The following is a 16,401-nucleotide window of genomic DNA, read 5'->3' as shown; positions in this document are numbered from 1 at the left end:
ATCCACTTGTATGTAGAATAAGATTTTTTTTTCCTGCTACCAGTCACACAGCTCTAAGATCAGAAGAAATACATACTCTTTGAAGCTCCTCAAATGTTTTAGTTAAAAGGACAGCAGTTGTTTTCAAAGATCCAAGAGTATCTTTATCAGAATTTAATTTTTCCTTATTGATTTTTTCTAACATAATGCACATTTAACACAGGACAGTTTATAGTTTATTACAAAATAATGCAGCCTCCAAATAATCTTTCAGGCGGTAACGCTCCCTTTTTTTAAATGCAACCAGCTGTGTTTTACCTCCTCCAAGAGAAAGAGGCTCCCCAGCTACTGCTTCCCTTTGCATAAAAGCTCTTTCTTAAAATGAAAATTAATATCGGCAAGAAAGAGCACACGGTGAAAAGCCCCTGGCCACCCTCCTGCAGGAAATGCTCCGTGCACTTTCTGTGGCCTGGCCGAAAGACGGCAATTTGGCCGATTCCTCTTTTCCTCCAAAAAGAATAAACTCAGTAGCTAAAACGCAAGGAAACCCAGACGATTCGCGCTCCATCCAAAAAAAACAGCTGTGATGTTGCAGCAAAGTAACACCGGGTGACAAATTAATTGCTGTGAATTTTCGGGGGGGAGGGGGGACATTTTTGCATTTTCTATTTTGCTACCTACTAAACCAAGCAAGCAAGCAGCGAACGTAAAATTAAACTCCTTCCTTCCTAAGCAGCAAGGAACTGTAATGTGTGTTTATTTAACAAAGGTGGTAGTTGTAATAATAGCAACAACAATAATAATAATAATAATAATAATATCCACAACAACAATAATAACAGCACTGAAGGCACGGTTCTTCTTTAAGCCTTTGTTGTTTCGCAGTAATTCTATTGTTTATTTAGGCAGAGGTTTTTCTATCTACAGCTAGGATCAAATTGTAGGTGTAATTGTTCAGTGCTTATGCAAAGCGCGGGGAGGATGCAAACAGCAAGCCCTGGGTTTGGACTGACCCCATCTCCCCAGGTGCCCCCCCCCGGCGCACACGCTGCCCTGCTCGGCTGCGAATCCAGCGTCTGAAGCTGACCCGGCCCTGAATAACCCCCTGCCAACGCCTACCTGCAGCAAGGCTTCTCCTCGACAGCTATTTCACAGGGATATTAAGCCTCATTTCCTTGACAGTAATGCAGTTGTTTGGCTTCGCTTCTTTCTCGAATCTTGGTATTTGAGCTATTTGGTGTGCAACACTGAAATCTAGGCTCAGGCTGACTTAGCCAGACACCCGTCAAACACAGCAAAGCGCTGCTTTACTGCAACCTGCTCAGGTAGCAGCTCCAGCAGGATCGCACCAGCCAAGCCGGGAGAGGTCTCGGGGGAGAGGGGAGAGGAGAAACACTTTGGTGCACAGTCTGCAAACTCGGGATTCAGCAGCTTTTTTGGCACTCGCTGTGTTTCAAGCGCTTTGTTTTGGGAAGCGTTATGCATTTCTCTTTGTGCATTTTGCGGATTTCCTACAACTGCCCCTGACAGCTGTTGATTCAGTTAAATGAGCACGTTATTAAAAATCCTCTAACATCCCCGCGCTGCAAAATACACCTTTTTGCAGAGCGTGGCTCTGAAACCATAAGGACATGCAAATGAAACCTATGTGAGGCGGGCTCGCGGGCTCTGGATGTGCAGCCTGGGCTACATCTGCAGCAGGGGGACAAGCGGGCTCCAGCCCCCTGCTTACGGTGGCCGTGTTTTCTTTGTTTCAGCCAGACACCGATACTAAAAAAGAATGAAAAGGGAAACAAATGATCTCGAGTATAAGAAATAAATGTCTGCTAATACTTTGGCAAATAAACTCCTCAGCAGGCTGACACGCATGTGCTTCAAACCACTGTGCTCTGTGCCACATTCTTCATTTTCTTTCCTTCTTTCCTTACTTACTAACCAATTTTGCACCTATATGAAATGAGGAGGGAAAGAAACGGATGTTTTCATTTTGCTTTAGATCAAAGGAAAACAAGACTGCAAACTGTGGCATATTGAATATTTTTTTCCACCGCTGTCATTCACACTGGGCTATCTAAGTTTTATACAATTCCCCAGACTGGCTGCATATTAAGCTTGCCGTGTACAGCTTTATTATAGCGTGGTGGCGAGGAAACATTAATATTCCTGTGTTGCATCTGACAGGACATTTACATGCGCCCATCTGAGCTCCCACCTGAGAGCTGCTCCGAGGTACAGTAGCTGCGCTCCCATTGTAAAGGCAAATGAAGAACACCAATTCCCTGCTGGGACGGGGCTGACCTCGCCACACCGCACCCGCGGCCCCGTCTGTCCCTCGCCAGCCCCGCTCGGTGCCACTCCGCATGAGGAATGAGCCCGGCAGTGACCGCTGCGGTTCTGCCCCGCGCCCAGCATCGAGCGCCTGCCTCGAAGGTTTCTGAAGCACACGGCGAGCCCATCGGCCCGGCAGAGGTCGGGAAATGAACTCACCCGGCCTGGCACGGGGCGCGTCGCCTGCTAAAACTGGTGAGGAAGGCAGGAGGATGATCAGGGGCTTCGGTACGGGCTCCGCACCCATCGCCTTTGGGCTGCACTGACCCAGCTGCCGCCAGCGCCAACGCCTGCACACGTGTGCTGAGGATCGGGGCCCCGAGGAGCAAACCGTGCTTGGTGGAAATTCATTATGAAATGGAAAACAGATCGTCCTAACTGCTCAGACGGTTTGTGGGTACACTAATGAGCCTGTTGTTTGTTAAAGGACGCGATAAATCACAGCCATACGTGTGCTGATACCAAGCACCATGGGCCCAAACCTGTTACGACGGACACTGCCAGGAGGCAGGCTGGATCTAGTGCACTTGTACGGGGCAAGATTCAATTCAAAATAAATAAATAAATAAATAAAAAGTTAATTGTAGGTGTAGGGCCACATTATGGGTGCAAATATAGGTGCTAATGGATTTCAACGGGAGCTCGGCACATGTTATGAACTTCTGCAGCACCCTGGGCATCGCCAAGCCAGGCGAAGGCACGCTGGCCGGCTGCGGCATGACGAGGCGCCCCGGGCTTGGCGGCGCAGCCCCCGACGGGCAGAAAGGTGCCGTCGATCCTCAGCGATCAGATCCCGTGTGCAGAAAGGTGGCACCGCGCCAGGCCGTGTCCAGCTTGCTGCTAAACGCCTTTTATTGCACAAAGCTGCTGCTCTCGGATGTAAAAACAGGCTGAAGCTGGAAGGGAATTTTGTCCAAAAAAATGGGCTGTAATGAGGATGCGTGCAGGCAAACAACTGGAGGCTGAGCTCCTCTTGCCTGACACTGCCTCTCGAGCCTCTTTAATTGTCTTTATTATTTGAATTAAATAAAAAAAACAGCTCATGTGCCGAGGGTTGCATATAGCAAGCTGGGTAATGCTAATAGGCCTCCTTCTCTTTAAGAGAGGCATTACAAAATTATGGAAATGTTTCGGAAAGACTTTATTTCTCCTACCGGGCTAATTAGGAGGCGGTTAATTTACCCCTTCTCCAGTTCCCTGCCTCAGTTTCCACCACTCGTTGCTCCGACCGGCTGCGCAGAGCCCAGCGTTTCCCCAGCCCCTTCTGTTTCCCCAGCCTGCAGCACGTGACGTGCAGGCGCACCTTGTCCCAGCTCCACCAAGCCTCCTGCGTGCCGGGCTGCCTCTTCCACCGCAAGCGGTTTTGGACGCGGCTACGTTTCAGCCCATGGTGAGCTTCACAATTCAATGTCACATACAATGGGGGGAAGAACGCAAACCATATTTCTAATCCTCGAAACAAGAAGATCTGATTGGCAGGGACCACAAAATAGAGATTGAAGGCGCTGCAACACTTCTGACGCTTCCCCGGAACAATCGCGCCGAAGCAGAGGAAAACTTTCTATCCTGCTTCTGTGCTCCAAGTGAACTCGTATTTGTGTTTCCAATAAAGAGCCATTTTTATATTAACTGTCTGTAACAGCAGGGAATAGGAAAACTAACACAAGCTGTACCTCATACAAAGGACGATGCTGGCATCACGTGTTTGCGTCTTCAAAAAATGTTATTTACAAAAGGCACTGGGGAAAGCAGACAAACTATTGACTCTTTTCTCTATCCCCGCACGGGTGGCGTTAGAACAACTTTTTGATCCCCCACATTTTTTACATTTTTCCCCCCCGAGAAGTAAATTTCACAGCCACACAGGCCACTGCGTTTAATTAAGCTTTCAAAAGTCTTCTGACAATGCCAACAATTGAAAGACACTTCTGCAGCTCAATCATGCAATCATCGTGACACTTCTATTTACAATTTGTCTTAGAAAGAGTTTCTCTGACATTGTACTTTGACAAAACATCCAAGCTGCCAGTTCACAACCTTTCCCTGTCTTATTTACAAATACAGCTTGTACGCAGGACCCGAATCTCACGAGCAGGAGCCTTTGGGTAGCACCCTTGCGATTTTTCCTGCAGGGAACTGCTGAACCCAGCCTACCTTCCCCAGGCTTCCCTGCATGGCGAAAGCAAACCGAATTTTACTCAGAAATACTGCCATTTTCATTTCCCACCCCCCCCGGAAACACAATTCAAGCTTGCGTCTCATTGTCTAGACACACCTCTAACTATTCAGTTCAGGTGTCAATGAATTTTTATCCGGAAGAAAACAAAGGAAGGAACTGCAATTTGCAAGCTACAGAACGATAACGGCGACGACTAATAACAACACCAGAAAATGTCTGTGGCATAATGACTGGTCACAGACATCACCTCCTGAGCACCGCAATAATCACTTGGTCCAAAATTCAGCAGCAAATTATGTCCACTTCCCCTGCGATTATTACAGAGGGGTATTCCTCACGTTATTTTCCCATGTTATTATATTTGACTACAACAAGCTGCTTGAGAATAAAGGATCCCCACGCTAAAAATGACCTCCCCTCCTCCTCCCCCTATGCACAGTAAATACGGCCTTGGAGGATCCCCAGCCATCGCTGCGAGCGGGTGGGCGCAGCGCTCCAAAGTGCTCCAACTGCAGCCAAGTAGCGCTTAAGATCCTCCCTCACCCAAAAAATAGCCTTTCATTAATTCCCTCAGATTTATACATTCAACAAACAAAACAGTAAAACCTGACGCCGGTGGACTGTAAATATTTCTTCGGCTTTTTCAATAAGTGAACAGCAATTTTACATTCACTGATCTCTAGATACTTCAGTTAATATTTCCCCCCATTGTAAAATACGAGACCGGATCAGTAAACCCCTGCCGTAGCACTCGCTGCAAATCACAGACTGCTGGTATCTGGTGGTGAGTGTTTGACATACATATTGATGAAAGCTGCCTCGTCGGACCCACACAACATATCCTATTAATTTCCAGTTAAATTTATGACATTTCAGCCGTGGCGCTGGATCAGCATCATTCAAAATTTTATATCGCGTCAAAGCTGCGCGCAGGCACCCGCCCACCCAGAGCCAGGTATCCACGCCGGCCTGCGCGCGGCTCAGCTGCTACCGAAATTGCCCCTGCCTCTGCCTTCGGAAACCGGCAAGGACCAAGATAAGCCCATCGACGTTAAAACAGACATCATTTCTGCCTGCATCTGAATGACTCAGTGCCCTGTTCCTTTAGATGAGCTGCTCTTTAACCATTACTTATCTGGAGATGATCTCTTACCGTAAGGCACCAACTTACTGACTGCAAACGTGCCGGCAGAGCCCACCCTGCATCCACAGCTAACCTCCAACCCCTCGTGCAGAGCACCAACTAATTGGGTACATTTTCACGTTGCAACTAAATACACAGCTTCTGGTCTCTCACCCCAGACAATCAGCTCACTCAGTTCCTAGGTATTCTTCCAAAGGCATTGTCTTTCCCTTTTTATTTTAATTTTTAATTTTCACTTATACGCTCAGCTACCTTCCTGCATTTTGCACGCCTGCACAGCAGAGCAGGTATGAAACAGCAGAACTGGGAAGTGCCTCATCCAGGGGCCTTCCGGCAGCCTGAACTCCACGGCTTCCCCTGAGACCTTCACGTTTCACTCCTGGGCCCAGGCCGGCAGCGAGCAGAGGGGGCAAATCCGGCCGGCGACGAGCCAGACGCCACCGGGGCAAGCACAAGGTGCAGGATCAGGCCCCGCACCTCTCTTTACATGCTGTGACCGCCACTGCGAAGCTTCTTCTGAGTCAACTGCCCCGTGGCAGCACGAGGCCAGATCCTGCTCGGGCTGCCTGCCTCGCCTCGCCTCAGAGCCTGAGCCGGGCAGGGTTTGGCCGCGTCTCCAGCGCTGGAGCGCCGGAGTCAGGTCCTCAGCCGAGGAGTTCCCCCTCGTGAACACGTCCCCGGCTCGCAGACTGAATGACCTATTTGGGACCACGGTGCGAGGAGTGCTCCTAATTCTTGCTTGACAGATACTGTGTTTTGTCTTTTAAGCAGAGCGGTTCGATATGTAAATACAGCGTTACATCACGCCGCCGCTCCTCCATATTTGGTGATTTAGTATGGCTCCAGATCTCGGAAGACTACAAATCCCTTCCGCCAGGCTCCCGCTTCATTAATCATGCCCTACACTTGTGTTCGTTCATCTGCACATCACAGGCAGCACATCGAAATGGGCACTGCCCTGCACCACTCCGGGAAAATAACCCTCTGCCAGCACGGCCTGCGAGTTGAATATACCAACTTTTTTAAAAATATATTTTTTTAAATCTGTTTTAAAATGTAGCTTATCAGTAGCTGAGCCTCTGTTTCTTTCTAAACCTGGATATAAACATATATACATAGAGAGAGAGAGAGATATATGTATGTATATAAGGTATACATATACACACACCGACCGATACATGCTTTCCAAGTGCCATCTATTACTCGGCAGAAACAGTACCTATTCATTCACGTTATGTACGCGTGGGTATGCACGTGGCTTTGCATATGTATGCGTGTGTACAGACAGACGCTCGCACGTCTTTGCTGCTACCGCAAAACCTTGCAAAACACAAACCCCGAGCGTGATTTAATGGCTGGTTGGGAGGCTAGGAAGGCTGCGAGAATATCACACTGAAACTCCCAGCGTCTACTGCCCTATTATGGTTTAACTTTGTGGCCAAAGCAAGCCCAAGACAAGCTCCAGCACATCATGTGATTATGTACTGCACTTCTGACAGCAGCGCGCTGTCCTGTGGCCTCTTGTCACAGAGGTACAGGCAGTGCCGAGTCCCGAACGTCGCGGGCTGTTTTAGGAAACTGGTCCAGGCATTTGCTGCTTTTGATATCCCGCAGCCTCGCATTTTTCAGATGGTATTATTAGCGCGATTTGAAGCAATTTGCAATGCTCGCTACGAATGGGCAGTGTTCTTGTTTACTAACGGGATTTTAAAGCAGAGTACGCCTCGTTAGACTGCCAGTGCTCTGTGATTTTCTTTCGCGTCGTACGTTCTATTTTTTCAACCTCATTTGCAAAATATTTGCACAGCGAATGGCTTTCCGGTTTAAAAAAAAATATATGCTAAGAAATGGAATTATTTACCTTTTTTTTTTTAAAAAAAAAAAATGCATTTCAGACTGTTTGTTGCACAAAACAGAACTCTGCCTTGGACATTTGTACGGATGACATGTGGTTGTGTAAACCACAAACAAAATCAAGATACATCTGTCAAAACCACATCAGAGACAAGAGAGAGCACAGAGAAGCATTTATCATTTGGCTGAGGAGGCAGGCTGCAGAGAGCGGCCTTTCCTGTCAAACCAACCTTTTGAAATTTCCAACATGCCCTTAAACTTTTCGAATAAGCATGTCTGTGCGCTTCAGCAACTGCCCTCTCTACTCTGGCCTGGCCAGTCGAAAATGGCATCTTAAAGTCAAGGTCGGTGGTGTCACTTTGCCATGGGGCTGTGTTTAATTACAGTCCATACGCTGACAGCCAATATGGAACCAAGGCTGGCTGATGCTCGGTTAACTCTTTCACCCCTGAGTTTACCCAAGACTTGAAAGCTCCTTCCCTGCTCCTGCAGCAGGGCCTGAAATCTCCTCCCGCAGCGCTACGGCAGGCAAGGCGCCGGGAGACAGTGACTACAATACAGACAAATCACGAGAGCAGCCTCACACAATACCATTAAAAATACTCGGTCGCACGGCACGTGCCTGTTGCTCCTGCCTCTACGCAGCTGCTAGGAAATACCGGTCGCGTGCTCGTCGCAAACCGAAGGCAGGGCATTTAGCACATCAGCCGCCGTGGCAAACACAAGAGAGAGCCGGGCGCAGCGCTTTGCGACTGCGAACGTGCTACGTTGCGACTGAAACGGAAATAAACTCGCAAACACTTCTCCTCGTTTTAATTTACCTGCTATATGTTCCTGTTTTGGGCAAATTCCTCTAGATGACGTTGATAAACAATCGTCATCCTCTGGCGTAACCTGGATGCCAACCTCCACGGGATTGGATGCTTTTTTCAGCTCACTTGGTGAGGGTGAAGGTGGCTTATCCACAGCCTTCTCTAAGCAGAGACTGCCATTGCATTGTTTCCGTTTGTGCTCAATAAAAATAAGAATGTCCCCCAACGGGAAGTTCATCTGACACTGGCCACAAGTGAGGAGGTCGTGGTCCCCTTCTGGAGCTCCCAACGTGCCATGGTCAGGTTCGTCATCAGTGAGAATGGCTTCAAGAGGTTCGGCTGCAGTTTGAGAAACAAAAGGAGAATCGTTAGAGCTCCGCTGGAAAGCGCTGGGCGCAGGGGGGGGCACACGCTGAACCCCGAGTCGCAAATGTCACACGGCAGCGGCGACGGCCGCGTGTGCCCCCCCCCCAAGAGACCGACGCCACACGGCCACTATCCCCACCAGGAGAAGACAAATTTATCAGCTACGGGGACTGTATTTTGCAGGAGCAGCTGTAGCATGCAGAACTGGGAGAGCAAACCCTGCAACTGTAACTGTGCTCAGAGAGGAGGAGAGATTTCCGACTCGATTTAACGATTTAGTGGTAAAATCAAATGAATAGCCTTCAAGAATATACTGCAAAACTGCGGTGGTGCTAGGAAGAAAAAGCGAATGCCGTGTTTTATTGTCGGATGTATTATTTATGTATATGAATCCAAGGCTGAAAGCATTACACTCACTCTCCCTCTCACATGGGTGTGTATTTCCACAAGCCAGACCTCCTTGCTCAAATTTAGGCTCGTGAACCACGCGTGTGCGTGTGCAGACAAAAGGTGTTTCAACACACAGCTTGCATATTCAACACACAGGCAGCGTGTGAGCGCCCGTGTGCAGGAGCAAGGGAGGAGAGGGGGAATGGATGGAGGCACGCACACGCGCAGGCACACCGCGCACGCATGGCCCTCTCCGTGCACGTGTACATGCGTATGTGGGGACGCGTTTGTGTCATGCCCACATTTGTGGCTTCCAATTTACACATTCGAAAGGCAGGAGTTACTCGCGGGGGGAAGGGGAGGAGGGAGAAAAAAATAAATAAATAAATGACAGAGAAGCAAATGATAAAAATCAAGTGCAACCGAAATTCCTGCGGGGCGGGGGGAGGAACCTCCCGCTTCTCAGCAGCTCCTCGGGATTCACATAAATTCCCAATTCACCTACAATTCCACCCAGAGATATTAGCCGAAGAGGAGATTTTTTATTTCTTAAGGAACCAAGCCAATTGGTCATTTTTCCTTTTTCATCCTGAAATAAAAGAACGCCTAAATTCTCTCTCTAACGTGTTAGCACCGGTGGCCTTCGTCGTATAAAAATCAGCATGGCCAAGCAAATGGCACATTTCATAACACCGAGGAGAAGTGCTTTCTTTAAGCTCAAAATACCTTGCCTAATGTTGTCAAAGTTGACAAATTTTCTGAATGAGCTCCAAAAAGCTTCATTATGAGGCTATTTCTGCTCACATAATCGTCAGTGGATGCTCTAACGAGGTGGAGACGTCTTTCTTTTCTGTTTGCCTTTTTTTTTTTTCAAGTTTGCACGGAAATATCTTGGCAATACGCGTGCAGTCACTACAGCCTTTCAGGAAAAAAAAATACCGCCAGTGCGTTGGTATTCCTCTGTCTGCGCAACGCAGCACGCACGCAAGCAGCAGCAACAAAAACGAGAGGGTACTACAAATGCAAACCACCTCAAAACAGTGCCAGGTACGGCAGGCGAGACAGAATGCAACTCCTAAACAGTTAATCAGTCTGACCTTCTTTAGCTAGCTGCCAATTTCACATTTAATGAACTTAAAGCCACAGAGAATCAAAAAATAGATTTTAATTTGACTGCGCGATATTGGAACTGATTTTGATAAAGTGCAAAAATCCAGTGAACTCAGGTTAAATTTATTTCAACCCTGCCTAGGCTGAATATTGAGGAGGAAGATCTGGAGTAGCTCCCAGTTGTGCTGCGTGAAATAATATTGAAAGAGCACACTACCTCACCGTACCTTAGCTCCAACTAGGACACAGGGATACAGTCCGTAATTTCTCGCCTCTGGTACTACTTCTAATTTAACGTAAGGTCAACCACAGGAATATGAAGGTTACGTTCGTATTAATAACAGCAATGTCTTAATCGCCGGGGTTTTCTCCTAAACTTGCAGCTCCGGGGGCATCTCGGGCTCGGGCGCCGAGAGGGGAGCAGGACGTGTCTGCAGGATTTCTGCGCGTGGCATTTTTCTCCCCGGCCATTCCTTGCGGTCGGACAGAGCGAGTAAATCACTGCAGGACTAATTCCACCAGTAGCTCGCCACACGCATCAGACAAAGGTATTTGGGGCTAACCGGTAAACGTAACTTCTGGCTTAGCAACTCTCCGCAGCGAAAGACGCCAAATAAACAACATTCCCCTTACAGCTCGCTTAGCGAGGAGCCCTGCATAATCATTACTCAATTATAATGTTTTCCCGTGGCCTGATTTATTTCTGACACTGTCAGTATTATTTAGCAGTGGAAGGTAACGCGGCGCTGAGACACCAGACGGTTAAAAGTAGTGCTAAACAAAAATAGACTTTGCTGAAGTCTGTAGTGACTGGGCTGATTTACAATCAAAACCAGGAAATGAAGTGGTAATTCAGAGGTTGCTGATTACACCTCCACATTTCACCTAATTAATTTTATAGGAGGCAAAGTTCTTGAAAATAACAAGATGATCAAATGTACAGATATAAAACCTGTAACCTCAACATTTTCTATGCTCTTAACGTAAATTATTGCTAATTAACAAGAATTATATACTAATGTATGAAATACGGCTGGCACCGTCTTCACTGCAAAACATTTGGCTCCCGATGGAGGCAGAGCCAGCAAAATACGGTTTTATTCTCACTGCTACTTTCCCAGAAAGCGAAAAAGAAAGCAAAAACCGCCGTGTGCGAAGAAAGCAGGGCAACGCGCTTCACCTGGGCTGGGCAGCGCTCCGCGGGCTGGGCGTTTTAATTCGGGGGCGAGCCAAATGCCCTGCCTGGCTACCTAACGGGTCGGGGCCGTCTCTAAGGCGAAGCGCTCTTGTAGGGTCGCGGCCCCCCGGCTCCCCCCGGCTCCCCCCCTTCCTCCCCGGCCCCAGCCCCCAAGGAGCACGGCGGGCACCGGAGGGGCTCGCCCGGCCCGACAAGTGCGGGGAGAAGGGGAGCCGCGGCTCGGGGTGCCGGGGCCGGCTCGGCACGGCTCGGGAGAGCGGGGAAGGAGGCCGGGGGGGGGCGGCCTCGGCCCAAGTTTGCTTTCAAGTGCGGGGCGGCTGGGGGGCGAGGCTGGGGGCGGCGGCACCGAGCGGGCCGGGGGAGCGGGGCAGCGGCAAACTCGGCGCCAAAGTTGCCCACCCCCCGCCGCCCCCAAAAGACTCCCGATTAATTTTTTTTTTAAAAAAAAGAAGCCGGGGGGAAAATGGGGGGGGGGGCGCGGAGAGCCGGAGGGGGCCCCGCGCGACTGCGGAGCGGCCGGGCCGCCCCCGGGAGGCGGCTGCGGGCGGGCTCGTGGCTGGAAGCGGCCAAACTCGCGAACAAAGACGAGGGGGAGAAGGGGGAGAAAGGGGGGGGCAAGGCAGGGGAAGGGCCGGGGCGGGCGGCGAGCCCTCCCCCTCCCGCCGGCTCGGCCGCGCTGCGGGCGCGGAGGCGCCGGCCAGGTTCAAGTTCGCCGGGCGGCGGGGGCGTTTCTGGTGTCGGTGTGCCTCCTAGCGACTGAACGGCACAGCCGTGCCGAGCCGTGCCCAGCCGCCCCGCTCCGCCGCTGCCCCCCCCCAGGCTTCCCCCTCCCCGCCCGCCCCCCTCCGGAGCCCCCCCCCGGGCCGCCCCGGCCGAGCTCCGCAGCCGGGCGGGGGCTCCGCGGCCGCGTGGGGAGCAGGGGGGCTCCGCGGAGCCGGGCTGCCAAAGGGGGGGGGGGGCCCTCGGGTGGCACCCCCCGGGAGGGGAGCCGCGGGCATCCCCGGGCGGGGAAGGGGGCCCCCGGTTCGGGGAAGGGGGCCCCGGCAGCCCGGGGGGGGTGCTGGAAGCGCAGCGCTGAGCGGCGCCGGGCAAAAGATCCGAGGAGCGGAGGGGGAACGGGAAAAGGGGGCCGGGGGCTGCGGGCGAGCCCCGGCGGGGAGAGGGCGGCGTGGGGCGGGGGGAGCGGCCCCCGGGCGGCCCCGAGGAGCCGCGGAGCTTCGCTAAGGGGCTGCGTGTGCCGAGCTGGCCGCCAGCCTCGCCGCCGCCGCCTGGGAGGGAGGAATCGCCGGGCAAAGTTTTGCAAAAGGCGAGAGCGAGCGGGGCTCGTTGGCAGCGAGCGATCGCCCTGGGTTCTCTGCCATCCCTGGGAGGGAACAAAACCCGCCAGGGATAATGGGAGAGAGAGAAGGGGAGAAAGGAAAGCGAGGAGGAAGGAGGGAAAAGGAGCCGCGAGAAGCATGCATCGCGTCCCCTTCCCCCCCGGCTCACCCCGAGGAAAAGGGGATTTTTTTTTTCGCCCTTCCTTCCCCCCCCTCACCCCAAACCTTGCCAGCTCGAGTTGCCTTTTGTTGTGCAAAGAGCGCTCCCGCTTATCTTGCATCTAGCCCTGCCGTGTGTTGTGTCGGCTGCGGGGAGGGAGCCGAAGAGTTTTTGTTGCGAACAGTGTGGTGGGGCTCGGCTCGGGTTTTTTCTCTCCCGGGGAGAGGAGATTTGGTTTGGGGTTTAAATGCGGCGGCGAGCTGGGCGGCCGCGGGTGTGCGAGGAGTGTGCGAGCGGGTGTGCGAGCGTGCGTGTGTGTGTGTGCGTGTGTGTGTGTGCATGTGTGTGTGTGTCTGTGTGTGTGTGTGTGTGTGCTCAGCCCGGGCTCGCTCCTGCCTGTGTTTGTTGGCAGGAGGTTCCCCGCACACGCGGTGCTTGTAAACATTCAGACACGAGATTTTTCCCAATCAAAATCCACTTCCACTTTTTTTTTGAAAATCTTCCAAAAAATAGTAAGCGAGCGAGGGAGCGCGAAGCCGAGGGCGAGGAGGGAATCCCTGCCGGCTCGCCGCTGCCGCCCGCCCGCCCGGGGGCCGCCCCCCAGCCCCAGCCCCAGCCCGAGCCCGAGCCCGAGCCGGAGCCGCGGCGGGGCGCGGGGCGAGGTCGGGGCGGCGGAGCCCCGGGGCGGCGCGGAGCGGAGCGGGGCAGAGCGGGGCAGGGGCGGCCGTCCCGCACCCCGCGGCGGAGACAAAAGGCGGCCGGCCCGGCTCTGCTCGGCTCGGCTCGGCTCGGCTCGGCTGGGCGCCCACCCTCGCCCCCGGCCCCGCCGAAGGTGCCGCGGGGCGAAGGGGCGAGCGGCGGCGGCGAGCGGCGGCGGGGCTCGGCTCGGCTCGGCTGGGCTCCGCTCGCCGGACTTTCTCCCGGCCCGCAGCCCCGTCCGCGGTTCCTTGGGGTTCCTGCGGGTTCCTCTGCACTTTCCCCGGCTCTGCCCCCGCCGCCAGCCCGCACCTGGCCCGCGCGGGGCGGCTCCGCGGCGGCTGCGGGGAGAGGGCGCGGGGGGCAGCGCGGCGGGGGCCGGGGGGGCCGGGGCAGAAAGAGGAGAAAAGTGCTCAAGGTGATCGAGCGAGGGCGAAAATCAGCGGAATGCCAGTAATTCCGAGCCGGCGCCGAGTTCGTTTCACCTCCTCGCTCGCTCCTCGCTCGCTCTCACTTTTTTTTTTTTTTTTTTTTCTTTTTTTTCTTTCTGCTCTCGCTCGAATTAAAAATTAAATCCGTGAAGGGGAAATGAAATAAATCGCTCTCCGGCTTACTTACGTGAAAATTCCCGTTTGCTTAAGTGCTGGGGTTTGCCTTGCTTGCGGCGCGACATGGTGGGTTGGTGGCTTCGGTGGCTTGTGAGTCGCTCGGTTCACATCGGGAGAGACGGGTTAGAGAGGAAGGAGACTCCAGAGAAAATATCTTCATCAATGTCTTTTGACATCCAAAATAAATTAGAAATAATACAAAGATGGCGCAGGGAAGATGAATTGTGGGATAGCAGTCATGGCTTTTTTTTTTTTTGTGCAAGGAAAAAAAAAGAGAGGGAGAGAGAGAGGGAGAGAGAGGGAGAGAGGGAAGGAGAGAGAGAGAGAGATGAAAAAAATGGCAAAAGCCCCCCTGAGCTGCAAGTTCAAGTGCGGACGTGACGTCCCTGCGAACTTGAACGTCAGGAGCCTGGATGGACAGAGACATACAAAACATGGGCAGGGCAAGCCGGGGAGAGGGGAGGAGGGAAGGCGAAGGCAACACCAATGGACACTCATCAGGGGCTGGACATGAAAAAGAGACCAGGACAAGCCAATGGACAGTGATCGCAGGGGGGAGAGGGGAGGGGGCGCGGCGGGAGGGGGTGCGCCGGGCGCCGGGCGCACGCTGCCGGCGGGAGCCGGGGGGAGCCGGGGGGCGCCGGGGGCCGGGGGCGGGGGGCGGCCGGGGCCGCGGGGCGGCTGCGGGAGGGGAAGGGGGAGAGGGGCGGCGAGGGGCCGGAGCGGGCGCGCGGGGAGCGAGGAGGCAGGAAAGGGAGCAAGGGGGGAAAGAAAGAGCGAGCGAGCCGAGGCAGCGGCAGCGCACACGCTCCCACCCCCGCTGGAAAAGCAAACACATCAGGGAAGGCACACGGGGAGGGCGGCGGGGCAGGCTAGCCTCGGGATGCGCCGAGGAGGTGGGAAGGCAGGTAGGAGCGGAGACCACCCAAAAAGGAAGGGGGGGCCCAGCCGGCTCCCGGCTTCCCCGCTCGCCCCCCCCCCACGCCCCCCCGAGCCGCCGAGTCCCCTCCTCCCGGGAGCCGGGGCCCGGCCCCGAGGGACGGCGGCGGCGGGGAGCCGGGGGGCTCCGGGGGCCGGGGCCGGCGGCAAACTTCGGCGGGGAGCGGCGGGCCGGGGAGCCGGGAGGACTCGGGGAGCGAGGAAGAGCGGGCGGACGAGCGGCGGGAGCGGGGCAGGGGGCGGCAGGGGCCGGGACCCCCCGGAGCCCCCCGGCGGCGCCCCGCAGCCCGCCCGCCGGCAGAGCGGCGAGCGAAAGCGAAAGGCGCGGCCGGAGGCGGCGAGAAGCGGCCGGAGCCGGGAGGATGCGGCGGCCGCAACTTCGCCCAAAGCGCGCCCGCACCGCCCGGGGCCGGGCCCGCGGCAGGAGCCGCTCCGGAGCCAGCCGTGCCCGCGCTCCGGGCCCGGGGCCGGCCGGCCGCGGCAGCGAGGTGGGCGCGGGGCGGCGAGGAGGGGCCGGGGGCCGGCGGCGGGGGCGCGCCGGGACCTGTTGGAGCCGGCCCGGGGGGGCCCCGCTCCGCGCCGGGGCCGTCCTCCCGCGGCGCCGCCGCCCCCCGCCTGCCCCGAGGCCGGTGCGGGGCCGGGGGCGGCCGGGCAGCTCCCGCCGGGCGCCGCGCTTCGGGGGGAAGCGGCTCCGGGTGGCAGCGGGCGAGCGCTCCGGGCTGCGGGGCTCCGGGCTGCGGGGCTCCGGGCTGCGGGGCTCGGCTGTCGGAGCTCCGCGGCCATGTGCTGTGTAAACAGGCGTGCGGGACCGTGCGGAGAGCCGTGCGATTTGATTTATCTGTAATAGCGCGTATAAAGCTTTTCGAGGTGGCTGCGATGTAAAAAGTAATGACTTTATTACCTCTGAAAGGTTCTGCGGTTCACGTTTAACAGTCCTCTGAATTACAATTCATTACACAGTTGCGCGCTCTCTAAAGCCAACGTAGCTCAGAATACCTAGCTGTGGTTATTTCCAATAAATAACAGGCGACGTTTCATTGATTTTCTTTAAAAAATCGTAGCAAATTAAGCACTTAGTTACAACTAAATCTGCTTTATTATTGTACTGCGTGCGAGATTCCAGAGGTGACTTCCTCCGGCACGTCTTCAAACATACATTCAAAAGCTAATTTTACAGATGCTTTCATGAATGGCAGCGAGGATGTTCCTACCATTAGCGTGCCCTTAATTCCCGCATCGTAAAATGCCTCGAATTAAATGGGAACTCGCTGCCTTGAAACAGTATTTCAGCCGGGCTGGATAATTATTAATATTGGCGT

General features: G+C 54.2%; 1 protein-coding gene across 2 annotated transcripts in view; it reads right to left on the bottom strand.

Annotated features, from left to right (window-relative positions):
• BCL11A (BCL11 transcription factor A) overlaps positions 1–14,533 on the bottom strand; it is a 68,131-nt gene extending 53,598 nt beyond the window's left edge. For both annotated transcript variants that reach the window (XM_082755515.1, XM_082755513.1), the window contains exons 1-2: positions 14,154–14,533; positions 8,306–8,635 (exon numbers count right to left, since the gene is read on the bottom strand). In XM_082755515.1, the coding sequence (XP_082611641.1) occupies positions 8,306–8,635; positions 14,154–14,208 (385 nt within the window). In that variant the 5' untranslated portion in view covers positions 14,209–14,533. The remainder of the gene's footprint in view (positions 1–8,305; positions 8,636–14,153) is intronic.
• Positions 14,534–16,401: the final 1,868 nt, after the last annotated feature.

The sequence above is a fragment of the Aythya marila genome, assembly GCF_965140915.1.
Source record: "Aythya marila genome assembly, chromosome: 3".
NCBI lineage: Eukaryota > Metazoa > Chordata > Aves > Anseriformes > Anatidae > Aythya > Aythya marila.
This window is presented reverse-complemented; position numbering and strand designations above follow the sequence as displayed.